Source organism: Podarcis gaigeae (genome assembly GCF_964106915.1).
Source record: "Podarcis gaigeae genome assembly, chromosome: 10".
Classification (NCBI taxonomy): domain Eukaryota; kingdom Metazoa; phylum Chordata; class Lepidosauria; order Squamata; family Lacertidae; genus Podarcis; species Podarcis gaigeae.
Window position 1 is genome coordinate 36,845,250 of NC_139686.1, and position 16,027 is coordinate 36,861,276.

A 16,027-nucleotide genomic window follows, 5' to 3' on the forward strand; every position below is an offset into this window, starting at 1 on the left:
TTTCAGTTGTCCCCATAGTTTGGACAAAGTTGTCATCCACAGGACAGATGGTAAGAGTGTGGACAAATTATACCCATCAGCTGTGCAATAATTTAAAACCGAGCTGAATATCTCAATTTAGAGATATTCGAAAACACATCAAAATTTATAACAAATGGGGATTTGTATGAAAGGATTAAAAATGAGTGAACCCCTAAGGAGTTCTGTGGAATCATTTTGGATAGTATGTGAATTGCTATCTGTGGATATAGAAGGATGAAGAGAGAACCTGGTTTACATGGCTGCACAAAGGACGCAAGGTGCTAGTGATTGGACCTGTTGATTTCTACAGAGGCTGTTGCCCACACAGAATAGATGAAGTCTCTACTGATACTGCCTGATGGATCTGGGTTGAGGTGAGCCTATAGGAACCCTTATGCCTACAAGCCTTTGTAGAGTTGCTACACTCAAACACTGTGTTAGTACTGAACACTGATGCCCAGGAGCAGCAGTGGCCTCTGGGGAGGCTGCATTCTTCATAGGAAGAGGCACGTGAAGAGCAGAAACAAAATAGAGGACACCTGCAGCAGGCCACAGCATGTACAAAGGCCTTTACGCTTTGAGGTGGGCTGATTGTGGCTCATAGTGCTTGGGATAGACCTTTGTCTGAAGGTCTGCTTGGAAGGCAGAGGGATCAAGGCATATGGTGAGACTAGCAAGAAATCCTGTGGCTTTACTTCTCCATCCTCAGCATAGGAAAACCCAGCAAACATGATTAAAAATGTACTATCCATTATATTAAAACTGGTTAGTATATTTGTGGCTGCTTTTGAGCTAGATTCAGAGCAGAATAATCCCTCAATTCAGTATGTTTTGACTGTTCAGACTGAGTGTTTCTTATTGTTTAGACCGCTGACTTCTCTTCTTCACCGCCCTGGTTTCCAGAGTTACAACCAACTATGCACTCTTATTGGGAGTAGGGACACAGTTGTACTGAGCAGGATTAATTTCCAAGTTAATCATATGTTGGATTGAGCCACAGGAGTCGGCATGCACAGGACAGTCAGGGAGAAGCATATGGAGTGAGATAAGGGCAGGCACTTGACTGGTTGCTTTACCTGTAGCTTAGCAGCTGACTGAGAAATGAAGAATAGGCAATATTTTTTGAAATGTTGTGCTGGCCTTAGGTAACAGTAACATCTTTAGGGAAACATATAGTTCTGTTTCCTTCCAGGGACTCAATATTGTGACTAAAAGGCCACTGCCTCCAGCAACACAGCTTGATGGAAAGGGGGGGGGGCCTCCAAAAACATTATAAATGAATTAATTATGCAAAAGCAAGTAATGGATCTAAAAAAAATTAACATTTGGACAGATTTGGCACAAATTCCATGCAAGACTGAACTCAAGATGACTCAAACAATTACAATTGCAAAATACAAAATCCCAGAGAGATTTCACCAAGACTAGTCATATAAACTATTGGGAGAAAAATTTGTGTGAAGAGAATTCCTTCATGCAGAACTGTAACTGTCACTGCTTTCTTTTCTTTTTGAGCTCACCCAGATTGCTGGAGAATTTTACCGTGTCCCAGGATTATTAGATGTTTGTGTGGTTGCCTAGCAGTAACATATGGGCTACATCCCTGTTTTCCCATTCCAGTTTAATTTTTAGTACTCTAATTGCCATGGGCATGTCTAGCAGCCTTGGTCCAGGCAAATCCCTCCTGTCAAGTTTTCCCACCTGGCCTCTTTGCTATATGTTCTCCTTAGGATAGGAGGAGTTTGTGTTTGATAGCCAGCTAAATCTGGAACTATTTACTTGGTATGCTAGCAGCCAAAGTGCTACATGTGTTTCTGCCGTAAGTTCACCTCTCACCAGAATCCACTGTCAAATAAGTGAAGTAATGCTAAAGACAAGAGTGGCTCTGGGTGTTTTTCTACTCATTCACTTGGGGTTAATATTCTGAGGGTGGGGTTTATTTGCGGCTTGCTTCTGAAAATGCAATTTCTTGTATTTATTGGTTGGTGCTTATTATGCTTGACATGTTTATTCTGTGAACTTCCTTTTGAGTGGTTTTACTAACCACTAGAAGATGGTTAGTAATTTGTTTAAGAAATAGTAACAATCAAGGTATGGAATTCCCATAAAAAGGTAAAGGAACCCCTAACCGTTAAGTCCAGTCGTGGATGACTCTGGGGTTGCGGCGCTCATCTCGCTTTACTAGCCGAGGGTGCCGGCGTTTGTCCACAGACAGCTTCCAGGTCATGTGGCCAGCATGACTAAGCCACTTCTGGCGAACCAGAGCAGCACACTGAAACACCGTTTACCTTCCTGCCAGAGTGGTCACCTTAATTTAAAGCAGTGGGAAGGGAAGGAAAAGTTGTATTTATCATCAATTCATCCACCTAATGACTAGGTTCAGCAGTGATGAGAGGGTGTGAGTTGGAGGGGATATTATTGGGTTGTTTTTATTTTGGGGAGTTTTTATTTTGCGTTGTCAGGGTTATTGGGTTGTGAACCGCCCTGAGACCTGCAGGTATACAAATTCAATAAATAATAGTAATAATAAAGTAAAGGTGTTTGGGACCATTTGGATAGGTGAGCGACCAGTCAACTAAGTATGTGGCACAAGATTAGCTTGCTGACTGGAAGAGCAATCCACACCCCATTTAAATCAGGCTTTGGGGTCTAGGGTGCTTAGACTGGGTAGAGGTGTCCCTCTGCCTGACCCTCACTATCTTTGCATACTGAATGATGCCAGGAATAGTCCACTGGTGTGTAGCACCACTTTCCACCCACTGAACATATGGGTGACAGCAGTGGGTTCCCCCCCAGTGGCAGACAACAGAAAGCCCTGAAACGAGTCATTTCAGGGTGGAGGGCTGATTTGGCAAAGGATGTTGGATTCCAAGCTGGCGCCATTGCTGGCTCTGATCTAGGCACGATCACTGCATCAGCTCCAGGCTGACCCAGCAACGTGCCTGATGCCACCTTCACCTTGTACAGGTGGCCCTGCAGCTCTCTAAGTCCCTAATCTAGTTGCTGACCCCTGGCAACAAAAAGTGCTCTGAAGCTCCTACTGCATGCAGGGGAAGGGTGTGTGTTATTTTTAAGCAGCTTCTGTTTGTGGTGGTGTATAAACATATATAGAACATTATCAACAATGTTCAGAGATTCGTATTAAAATGGACTGGTCATTTATATCTCAGTGGTAGTCCTTGTAGCTCTGAGTTGAAGAGAGAAAAATATGTCCACAGCTAAATGAACAGTAAATGTTTTTTGGGAGAGGCTTTCTGCTAGCACTGCTGAACTTTGAGTGACCTCTTCCTCTCAGAGATCTGGACACTCCTGGCTAGTATACAAAATTAAAACCATGCACATCTATCATATACACAGTGGGGCCATCTGCAAAACATACCTCCTGTTTTACTGACAATGAACAGGAAATCAAATACACTAGAGAGAAAATATACAACACATGAACTGTTCAAAATAATAGTTTCTCCTCTTTTTGCTTTTTCTTCATGTTTTCCCTCCCTGCAGCTGTTTATATATTTTCTGATCTTTGCAAATGTTCAGCTTTTCCTCCTGCACGTTTTAAAGATAGCTGGCATAAGTTTAATTATGAAAGGATTTAGAATGGCTAGAAATCAAAACAGAGAGTTGAACCATCTGTTTTTCCATTCTTACAAGTAAGATAATGCATTCAGTGAGCAAATATGCTCTACAGCTGTGTTCCACTGATCAAAATAACAAGGGAACATTATTCCTGAATAATTATTGCTTTCCAAACATCTCAAAGCACTTTCCAAATGTAAATATATTTAATCTCATATTTTTGTGAGAGTCTGAAGAGGAAACAGGTACACAAGAAGTAAGGTCCACATAACATAGTAGGGCCAGATGACTGCTACTGTAGTCCAGTGATTTAGGCTCTGGTGACTATGTGGCAGTGAGCAAATCAATCTCTGCCTCAGTTTACTTGCTGCATATGAAGAGAATGCAATTTATATACTACATTATATTGTGGTTGTAGTGGTGTGTCAATAAGGAAGGGGACAGAGAACAGATGAAAGATTAACCCTGTCACCTCCCTGTAGTTATTTAATAGGTTGGTCACTTAGCTATGGAGTGTGTGTGTGTGTGTGTGTGTGTGTGTGTATTTGTGTGGAAGAGAGCACTCCATTTAAAAAATATCTCTTTGAAGCTCACTCTGATCTCCTACTAGTTCTACCCATTCACTTCAGAAGATCGACTTCCCCTCCACCTCACAGATGTCTGGCTACTGCCACAAGCCTCCTTTCAGAGACTGAGGGAGAACAGAACAGTGAAATCAAAGTTCCTGTCCAGGAGCTTACTCAGGAAGATGCCTACCTTTTGTAACTAGAAAGAAGCAGGTGTGGGATCTGGAATGGACTTCCTTGGGGACCAGGGAGGAGAAGGGATCATGAGTAAAAATATTTTCCTGGACTAACAATGGTGTGCAGTTTTGACTGTACAGTATGATGGCAAAGGAGGGGGCAATAACTGCTAAAAATAAGAGTGTTGGGGTTAAGGACTGCATGAAAGCCATGCCATTTGCCCTGGATCCATAGGGACAAACAATGTAATACATTGAATGTGTGATCCTATTTAAGGCCTGTTGGTAGTGTATTTTTTTAATAGCAGCTATGGGGGGGATCCAGTCAGAATCAGGTCTACAGCAAGCATGAAGAGAAGTCAATAGCTTTTCTCTCTCATCAAACAGCATTGATACTACAGCACATAGAGAGTTAAACCCTCCATAATCAGACCCCTTGCACCTTTAAAAAGAGAATATTGTTGGCTTCAGGTACTCTCTCTCTCTAGGCCTCCGGTTGGCCGCTATGAGAACAGGATGCTGGACTAGGTGGCTTTTTGGCCTGATCCTGTGGGGTTCTTCTTAATAATGACCTTACATTTAAAGCAATGTGTAGTTTGTTCCAAATATTTGAGAAGACTGTATAAAAGCTATAGCTGTTCGGTGATGGAGGAAGCCTGCTCTTCACATTTTCAAAGGCACTTTAGATATTAAGACACAGACCAGATATTTAAAACATATTCCAAGTCTGAGTTCAAGTAGACCCAAATTGTGAGCAAGGAACACTTTTTTTGGTTCTACACACAAGAAATTTATGTGAGAATCTGAGGGGCTTGAATTTTGAGGTTTTTTGAGTGACTCAGACATAGCATCAATTCGGAACTTGTGCAAGATGAATAGTTGTGACAACACAGAATGTATGTGCTGAGCCTTAAATCTAGAGAACCAAAGTACTTTGTTTCATTATGAAAAAAATGGTTAGTCCTATATGAGCTATATAAATCAAATTCTGAGCCAACTCTGACAATCATGGGAATTCTGATTAGGACGTGTACATTTATGTTTACGTGTGTGTGTGTGTGTGTGTGTGTGTGTGTGTGTTACAAGATCTGCTCATTTATGTTCACAGAACCATCACTCCTGGGAGTTTCAGTGGAAATAATTTTATGTCACAGAGGTTATTGCAATGGACCTGATTACTCTGCAAAACATTGCTTTGTTTATTTGCAGAAAATTAGTAAACACTAGCAAAACCAGTTCCAATGACTATAAGGTTTATTTACACAAAATGGCAGGTAATGAGTAAAATGGCTTTGTAGCTTGAATAGCTGGCAAAGAAATATAGAAAGATGGTCAGTTGTTATGAGTCACAGTCTACCCAAACCCATGTTCCCTGAACCATAAGCTTAAAATGTTCCTATTACAGAGATGGAGCTTAAAGAATACCTTACATGGAATATAGATGGGAACCAGGCACAATATAGATGGAGGCCTAAATGCACCAGGGGGAAAGCTTGAGTGTCAATGACTAGAACTGGACTAGTGTGAGAATTCAGAGAGAACATGACTGAAGAAATAAGGAAGACAGGAGAATAATAAATGAATGAGATGTAAATAGCTGTTGCAAGCAAAGGAGATATAAATGGTTTTCTAATTTTCACTATTGCCTTTATGTGCACAATCACTACCAAGATTCCTAACAGATGCTTGCATGTCAATGTGCGTTATGGAAGTTCCCAATGGACCATTGGAAGTTCCCAATGGTCAAGCACACTTGGATTAATTATTATGTCTTCTGTGACAGACTTGATAATCTAATCAACCCTTAGGCTTCCCTTTAGGCAGATATCACCCTGGCTTATGAGAAACCCTCCCCAAAATAGAAAAATAAAATACATTTCTTTTTGTAATGATACTTCCTCCTGCAAAGGTCATAACTAATGTAAAACAAAAAAACAAGTACAGCTGAAAAATAAGAAGTTGTGGAGAGGAAATAAGGATAGCTATCTAGCTAAAGGTGAGGCGGTTTAGTTCCCACAATCATCTATAGGGTTGGAGTGTCTTGAAAAAGAGTGATATGAAGCAGCTTCCTGGAAGTTTCCAAAAAAAAAAAAAAGGGATCAGGGCAGTGATCTCCTGTGCAGAAAGCTGAACTAAGTAGGGACTGATGCCCACATAGGAAAAAAATCTCATCGATTGGCATTAGCTTTAACCCAAAGGGTGATCTTTCTAAAGACAGGGCTGGACAGAAGGGGGACTAATTGTTAATTAATTTAAGTACTGAGTCTTTACAGTCAATATATGTTTCCTGCTGCATGGTGACAAGGATGTCATAACTCTCAGACAAGTGACTGAGACATCCCTTGTGGAGAAATATGATGATTCCCAGGAAATGTAAATGTAGGTTTAATTCAATTAATGGAAGAAGGTTCTTGTTGGAGGCAACCTCAACTTCTGTCCAGAGTTAAATAACTATAGATATAGTAGACATTGAGAGGGAGAGGCTATTAAGGCTTGCATTTACATGACCCTTTATGCATTTTCTTAAGCACAGATAACTTTTCTGTACAGCAGCTACTATGGAGAGGATACAGTACTTGGAGGAAACTACTGGGGCATCCCCCAGTACTTAGTTTGTACCACTGTGACTTTGTCAGATTCCTTGCAGTGACACTGCAGTCATTTCTCAGAGCAAAGCCAAAGTAAACTCATATTTTCAGAGTATGCACTAGGTTCCAGTTGAACAGCTGGAGAGTTAAAGGCCCCCTTTCCCATGTCAAAGTCCTAAACATGAAGACCAAATCACATTACTGTGGATGCTCAGGTTGCAAACGTGATCCGTGCAGGATGCACATTCGCAACCCACAGTGTTCGCAACCCACAGTGGCGCGTCTACGCACGCACAGGTTGTGATTTGGCGCTTGAAACCCGGAAATAAGCGTCTGTAACCTGAGGTATGACTGTACAAACTTGTAGGACATAGAGAATTAACATTCTAATGGACGTTTGTATCTTTAGTGGATACTTGTATCTTCCTTTAACAGTATGCCCATGTGTGGCATTAACAAAGTTCTATTTTATTGTTTCTTGCTTTACAGGCATTGATCCTTGTTAACAACAAAATCAGCAAAATCAGCCCGGGAGCTTTTGCTCCACTCAAGAAACTGGAGAGACTTTACCTTTCCAAAAACAATTTGAAGGAACTTCCAGAAAACATGCCTAAAAGCTTGCAGGAGCTCCGAGCACATGAAAATGAAATAAACAAACTAAGGAAAGCCGTCTTCAATGGACTAAGTAATATGATTGTCGTAGGTATGCATCGCTGCTTACAGATAGAGTCGATGATAAGATTTTATCAGATGAAAGATGGTAAAATTCAAAGTCAGTAGAATTTGACAGAATCCAGACTAAGAAATTTCTTAATTTTATTATTGATGTAAACACTTCCAAGGGGGGGATGTAACAGTGGGTGGTTGAATGTGAAAAAGTGAAGTGTAAATGGGCGTATCAAGTGTTTTGGTTCATACTGAGTTTGCTAAAGTACTTTTCATGTAACAGTTGGGCATTATAAAGGAGGGTGTAACAGAGAGAAATCAAAAGGAAGAGTTGAAGTAAACATTTGTCTCATAGTGTTCAGCTAGGCTGTTAAAATCTCCAGCTTCCAATTTTTTATGGAATGAAATTTTCACAACATGCTGCAACCCAGAAAATATAATCAAGTAAAAGAAAACTCCTGTGAATTTACCAGCTGAATGTTATCACTTCTTATAAAGAACCTTTACAGAGGTATCACAACAGTAAATGTGATTTTTATTTTAAAAGTAAGGCTGGAATTATTTCGCAAAGTACGGTGCAGCCAATTTAATACAATTAGAGAAGAATTAAGAAGGGAGGGGTATTAATCTGTTGGTTAAGAATTGTCAATGTTGCTTATTTTTAGAACTGGGTACCAATCCATTAAAAAGCTCAGGTGTAGAAAATGGATGCTTTCAAGGGATGAAGAGACTCTCTTACATCCGTATTTCAGATACCAATATAACAACTGTCCCTAAAGGTAAGCACACTACTTGGGAAACTGAGGCTGTGTACAGCATCACTGCCAAAATATTATGAAGAACTTTATTTTATATTTTTATCTAAATTGTGTAAATTGTAAAAAATATTAAAATATTGTTGAATGCAAATAATACATCACATGCAGAATATTACTTTGCTTTTAGAATACAGTAACAAAAGACACTCAAGTTTAAATGGAAAGTATATATCGTACTTTTCTGTGTATAGGTTCAACAACTCCAATCCTCCCCCCAAAATCACAACAACTTAGAGCCATCCTCCCCCCAAAAAAGCTCCACAACTCTGGGTCATTTTCTTAAATTGGAGTCCCCAAAATTAGGGGGCGTCCTATACATGGGGCCGTGTTATACACGGAAAAGTATACTATGTGGTATCAAATATGCGTTTATCATTCCCACTTAGGAGGGTGGACTTTCCCACAGAGAAGCAGAGAATAGTAATATAAAGTATGCATATACTTATGCTTTATTTAAACTTGTGAGATTAATTCCATCATTCTGCATGGTCAGCCTTTATTATATCCCATTTACATTCTGCTTTTAAGATTTAGGAATGATTTTAGGAATATGTGTACAATCACAAGCATGGGTGAACCACTGACCAACAGTACTGTTTCACAAACCTGGGTCACCAGCTGTTTTTGGACTACAACTCCCATCATTGCTAGCTAGCAAGACCAGTGGTCAGGGATGATGGGAATTGTAGTCCAAAAACAGCTGGAAACCCAAGTTTGGGAAACACTGCTCTGCACATTGCATAGGCTGGACATTAAGAGAGAGAGAGTCAATGCTGAACTGAATGGAGTAAATAAGGATTTTATTTTGTGTGAATTCCAGTGTGAACTGACCTGATCTGCTCCTCATGAACTGCAGATTATAGTATAATTATCCTTCGGATTTTCTCTTCAACTTTTGCAGTACAGTTCTTGACTCAAAAACTGAACAAGATGCTTTACCATAATATGTAATAATTAAATATATATTCATATATTAATTGGTGGTTTTTTTTAAAAAAAATCACATAAACATAGAAACAGGATGGAACACGTGCAATTGCAACATATTATAATGATAGTGATCCATCCATATCTTGTACCACTCTATCTTTCATTTATAAATCTCCAACTAATTAGCAGTCTGTCTATCTATCTGAAAACCACATTGTCACATTCTAGCAAGACCAAAAAAGAGAGTCTAAAAAGTAGCTATACAGAGAAGAAAAAGCTTGATAAACAAGGCAGCTAGGACCTTCTTGGACAGTGAGGAAATTCAGATTCTTCCTTCATAATGAACCTAGGGTTGCCATATTTCAAAAAGTAAAAACTAGGACACTCTGAAATCCTGGACGTATGGCAGCCCTAAATGAACCAGAAAGTGCACATTTACTTCTTCCCATTTAAGTGAACGATGCACGCAGCTATAGAGCCCAGTCAGTGCTGCATGACTTAATTTTATTACTTTTAGTCTGTCCCCCTAAATGGCAACAACAAAATTTGCCCAGGAACCCAACCGCCCAATCACTGCGGATGGTCAGCCATACTATCCCGCCCAGCAACAGAGGGGTGGCCTGTCAGACCCCACTGCAACACGTCCTCTATGAAGGAGAACACGCTTTATAGTAAAGGCCAAACATGCCTCATCACCCCTGAAATGAAGTGACCACTGACTCCCACAGGAGCTTTGTGTGCAATGTGTTTTTGTATACAGTCTACCTTTCACGGATCTTTGCAACACATGTTCTCCATCTTTTATTGCAGGTCTTCCCACATCTCTGACAGAACTTCACCTTGATGGCAACAAAATCAACAAAGTTGATGCAGACAGTCTAAAAGGACTCACCAATTTGGCTAAGTAATTATTTTATAAAAATGCCCAGCATTATGCAAAACTGGTAGCCTAAACCTTCCTCAACAGCCACAGCTCACTGCATCTGTTAACAAGTTTCAGGCTGTTTAGAGTTGGATCATTCCAAGCACTTTGGCAAGAAAAGAAGCCGTTACTGAAAATGTATTGAATTTTACATTAGCTAGTTTTCTAGCTTTAAATTGTTTCATCTTTCTGTGTTTAATAGTCTTCAAGGTAGGCTAAAAATACTAAATGAACAATTTTCATATACGAATGTAGTTTGCCCTACCTTCGTTGAGTAAATGTCTAATATGAGACTGGAATACATATTTCCTGGAGTTGTATACATGCTACCACAAAAGCAAAGCTGTAAAGAACCAGTTCTTAAAAATTACATCTATATTGCTGGGTTCTCCCAATTTCCACAAATAAGTCTATTTTTTTATGCTGCACTACACAAAGCAACCTCCCACCTGCTTTGGTGTGCATTGATATTCTTGTTATACAGGTATCTCTAGCTGCAGCAGTATGTATAGAGATATTGCAATCTTATCTGGTACTAAAATCTAACTTTAAAATAATATGGTACTAAGTACCATGTTACTAAAGGACATGGGTGGCGCTGTGGGTTAAACCACTGAGCCTAGGGCTTGCCACTCAGAAGGTCGGCAGTTTGAATCCCAGTAATGCGGTGAGCTCCCGTTGCTCAGTCCCTGCTCCTGCCAACCTAGCAGTTCAAAAGCACATCAAAGTGCAAGTAGATAAATAGGTACTGCTCCAGCGGGAAGGTAAATGGCATTTCCATGCACTGCTTTGGTTCACCAGAAGCGGCTTAGTCATGATGGCCACATGACGTGGAAGCTGTACGCCACCTCCCTTGGCCAGTAAAGCGAAGTGAGCACCGCAACCCGAGAGTCGTCCGCAACTGGACCTAACGGTCAGGGGTCCCTTTACCTTTACCCAGTTATTAATTTGATATATTGTGCACATAGTGATATTTGTATGATGTGAAATTAGTTTTGTAATAAGCCTATGTAGGCACAATACATGACTACAACTGGCCATGTGCAATAGAATTAAATGTAACTATAGTACATGTTTTTTAGTATAGCAACTTGTGCACTATTTTCCTGTTTTTGTGGCATGGCTAGAGAATACAAATAATAACTTACAAGGTGTTTAATGTGCGATGAATCTACAGAAACAATTATCTATGAGAACAGTTATTTCACTACAGCTTGCACAATATTTTTCTCTTGCAGGCTTGGTCTCAGTTTCAATAACATTGCTAGCCTGGATAATGGCTCTCTAGCTAACGTGCCACATTTGAGAGAATTACATTTAGACCACAATGACCTTGCCAAAGTACCTCCTGGGCTTGGAGAACACAAATATGTACAGGTAAAGTATACCATAAGACTGAGATATACAACATTTCTAATTATTGTATATCTCACAGGCAACATAGGACTGGCAGTAGTACCTACATCTAATAAAGATGTTGGAAAATCTAATAGAGCAGTAAACTGCATTTCCTCCATTCACTAACTAATACATAAATGCTTAGCTGTAATATATCATTGTGGTTCGAGGACCTGACCCCCGCAATGTGAAATGAATACGCAAGGACACGTGATATAAGGTTAATGGGTAAGAAAAGGCCACAACTTTATTGATTACAGCAGTGAAAAGGTATTGGCTTAGGCATTGGATGTCTAAAACAAGGGGGTTTATTCACCAGTAGGTGGAGCCTGTTGATGCTAATCCAACTATAGGCTCACCCCTGCTGTCACCGAGGGTCGTGCCATGGCCTTCCGCCAAGCAGGCATCGGACAGAGTACACGACCGCCAGATTCCTTTAACGGAATATCCAAAAATTGAAGGCATAGGCGATGGCCACACCTAGCCCTTCGACACACCACAACACATTATTCCAATGCCTAACCTACCCACCAATACCACAAAAGTTGTGACGATTGCTACGAGGTAGGCAAAAAAACCAAAAAGCCTAATGCCAAATGGAAAAATTCCTACCAGGCCCCCTGGACAACCAGGGCGACCAACCTAAGGTCCAAAGCAAGGCCAATGACCTAAGCCCTAATTCAAAGGGAGTGGAGGGTGGGTGACTCGCGACGAGACGATGGAGAGAAGAATGAGGCCGAGGAGCAGCTGGCGCTGCAGCAAAAGGCTGCTGTAAACGTCCCCACGGAGGCACCTGGTTGGGTGCCTGTCGAGGGGCGTGGGCACCAGCCAGGTGAGAGGAGGAGTCAGGGGGCTAACGCCCCCTGCTAGGGGCGGAGCTCGGGCTCCCACCCACAACCACTCCCCTCTCTTCCAGGGAGGAGAGTCTTTCTGATGAACTGCCTTTTTAATTACCGTATATGAAGTAATGGTGCATGTAGGGATGTAACAATTGGTCTGAATGCCATTATCCAACAACCTTTCTGAAAGTTATAGTAACCTTCCTGAAGTTAACACAGGATAGTCTGCGTCTGCTAGCTACCTGGGTGGGACACCACCCAGGAATCTGATGTTTGCTATTTGCACTTCCATCATAGGAATAAAAGCATATATAAATTAATAAATAACAGATAACAGAAGACTAGTTTAATTACCAGGTGGACAAAAAACCATTTTCATTTATGTTTTTCCACCCACTTTGCTTAGCTACTGATCTTGTGATAATATCTGCATTACAAGGTATCTTATTTTCATTTGTTGTAAAACAATATCAATAGTCTTTTAGTAATCCAGTGGCTCCAGGGGGGGGAAGCAGGGACTGCAGCAGACAAGCAGAGATTGGCCACATTATTCTCAGTGTCACTCACTGTTCCACATGTGTAACAGAGAGCATTCCTCAACAGTGATAAATTGGGGTTGTTCAAGTCTACAGCCCTACTCTGGTGCTATTGTAATTGTGCTTAAACCATGGGGGCAGGGGGATGCTGTCCCCACTTCCCAATATCCTCATCTCCAACCGATCCATTGCTGACATTCCCGAACTGAGTGGGAAGGTCTGAAGAAAGTTTTTAAGCAGGTTTGGTTGAACACACTTAAAAGTTTTCCTGAAATAACAACATCTGCGATATCAGTGTTCCCAGTCACAAAGAAGCTTCTAAGTGCATGCAATCAAAGGCAAAGTTGGGAGAATGGGGCTGGGACATATGCCCCTCACAACCCAATTGTGTAAGCACAATAACTCCTGCAGAGGACTTATATATGCTTTGGAAATGTATATTAGAAGATCAAAAGAGCTTCTGCCTTCTGGTCTTCCTGTAGTATCCCAAGGATGGCAACAAATATATGGAGATGTCAACACAATGCAGGGACATAGCTGTCAACCTTCCCCTTTTTTGTGGGAAATTCCCTTATTCCAGTGCCGTTTCCCACTGCTTCCCACTGCTATCCCGGATTGTTAGATATCCTGTAGACTGTCCCCGGGACAGGTGAGGCTGCTGATCCCTTATTTTCAAATCTGAAAGTTGACAGCTATGTGCAGGGAACTTTAGTGTGTTGCCCAGTGGGCAGAGTGAAGTATTAATAATGAGTGGAGCAAGTTTCTTCTACTCTGGTTACAGTGATTGCTCAAGGGATGATTTTTAAAAAGTGATTTTGGCTTAAGTATGTGGAAATCGATGTAAGAAATGATGATAAATGACCCATGTTAGGTTTCTGCAACACAATAGCCTGTCTCACTTCTACAATGTTTCTACTTTCCAGGTGGTCTACCTTCACAACAATAAAATTGCTGCCGTTGGTCCCAATGATTTTTGTCCCCCTGGATACAACACCAAAAAGGCTTCTTATTCAGGAGTGAGTCTGTTTAGCAACCCTGTGCAGTACTGGGAAATCCAGCCATCCTCCTTCCGCTGTATCTATGAACGATCTGTAATACAACTTGGAAATTACAAATAGATGCACAAATGCATTTCTGCTAGAAATACCTGTTGCCTGTTAAAATGTTTGCTAACATTAAAGCCAAATACTGGAAACTTACCTGCAGAGTGGATATCATTATGTATGTAAAAAAAAAAAAAAGCAAAAACCTAATAGATCATTCCAAGACAAAATTGCTGAATTTACTATGTTTCACTTCCTTGCCAGCATGTGGTGTATTTCTGTGGTCTCTATCGATTAGCTGAGCGCAACAGATTTCAGTATTCCACTGTGCATGAGATTTGGGGTAAATATTTGTCATGCTTTTCACAATTAGAAATTATATAGATGGTGGTATTTACAACAACACAAAGGGATTACTTGGAGGAAAAGGAAATGAAACTTCCAATATATATATATTATTCTTGGTGTGGGGCAGGAATAGTCAACTGAAGACTCAACGAAACTCCATAGGAATAAAGCCTGAATGTAGGTACCAGTGTGCTTACATAACATAAGCAATATTAAAATGTTGCTTTTGTTAGCATTCTTGGTTAAAATACTCTCTTAATATATTCAAATTTTCATTTATAAATATCCTAAATATAATTCTATGCAAGATTAGGAAACATCTGCTGCACAAAATACATGATTATTGTATCCCTGGATGCTGCTATTTCTGGACTACAACAGCTAACTTGTAGAGGAGCAATTTTTCTCTCCTTGCTCTCATTACCACTTCTCTGTGTCATAATCCACCAAACAATATACCCATATGATTTCCATTCATCTGAGCATCTGCAGTAACCCACTCAAGGGGATGTACGCAGTGAAACTGCAGGCATGTGTAAATTTAAGCAGGCATAAGCCCACAACGTTAATTCATTGCTCTTAAATACAACAATGCACTTTCATCTTTTCACTGCATTTGAGTTTCAACAACCTTTTAAAATAGAATGTAGAGAGATATGCAGACTTCCTTTTCAGCAGTATCTAGAATTACATCTGAGAATATATAACTGGCCAGAACTTGGTGAGCAGATTTAGAAGTCTTCTCTTTTAAAAGTCATCTGAAACCAAACCTTCTACATTCATCTCTATAACTGGCTTCAGTTAGTGGCAAGTATACCAAAATAAGGATGTATATTTCTGGGATCACTGTCTTCAAAGTTAACTATATATCTTTCCACTTGTCAAAGAAAAGTTTGGATACCTCTTAATTGTCTAAAATACAATATTTTCAATGTATGTATGTTTTTATATTAAACAGTACTGGCAAACTCCAAAACCTTGTTGTGTGTTATATAGCCTCTCATGTACAAAACAATGTCAGAATAGCTTCAGAAAACTAATAGCTATTATAAAAAGCAACAGTTAAAGTTAACATGGGTTATCTTAATTGTTTTTACATATATCTTTTCAAATACATATGAATATATTTTTTCTGAAGAGAAAATCTTAAGAAAAAATGTTCACCTCTAGTTATTAATATGATACTAAAACACATTTGGAGAAGAAAAGAGGAATTCACCTTTATGAGAGAAGTAAAAAATAGGAGGGTTATGTTTCCATAAACTATTTTCTTTTTATCGTATTAACCACAGTTTGGCCATATGAGAAGGTTTTACATTTAAGAGGTAAGAGATTTTCCTTGATTTCCATTATCCCCCTCATAAAAGTAAAATAGTATTTCAGTATGGTATATAATACAATTCAAAACTTTACAAATAAATAAATAAAGCTGAAAGGATATCCAAAATATATCTCTTCGCTAAGGCTCCTGCTAGAAAATTGAAAAGAGTCTCAGCCCTTCTACTGAAACATTCAACATGTTGACAACAACTGTGAATTTATTTAATATTTTGCACCAACCACCAGAAAACTCACCCTGTGGCCACCCTCTTATCAT

The 16,027-nt window shown here is 39.9% G+C and overlaps 1 protein-coding gene and 1 long non-coding RNA gene across 2 annotated transcripts in view; one reads left to right on the top strand and one right to left on the bottom strand.

Annotated features, from left to right (window-relative positions):
- The window catches only part of DCN (decorin), a 30,429-nt gene extending 15,023 nt beyond the window's left edge, over positions 1-15,406 (top strand). The window contains exons 4-8 of the mRNA XM_083699447.1: positions 7,420-7,633; positions 8,262-8,375; positions 10,155-10,248; positions 11,505-11,643; positions 13,963-15,406. Of these exons, the coding sequence (XP_083555573.1) occupies positions 7,420-7,633; positions 8,262-8,375; positions 10,155-10,248; positions 11,505-11,643; positions 13,963-14,157 (756 nt within the window). The 3' untranslated portion in view covers positions 14,158-15,406. The remainder of the gene's footprint in view (positions 1-7,419; positions 7,634-8,261; positions 8,376-10,154; positions 10,249-11,504; positions 11,644-13,962) is intronic.
- The window catches only part of LOC310825665, a 217,145-nt gene that overhangs the window by 161,786 nt on the left and 39,332 nt on the right, over positions 1-16,027 (bottom strand). The gene's annotated exons all lie outside the window — the stretch shown is intronic.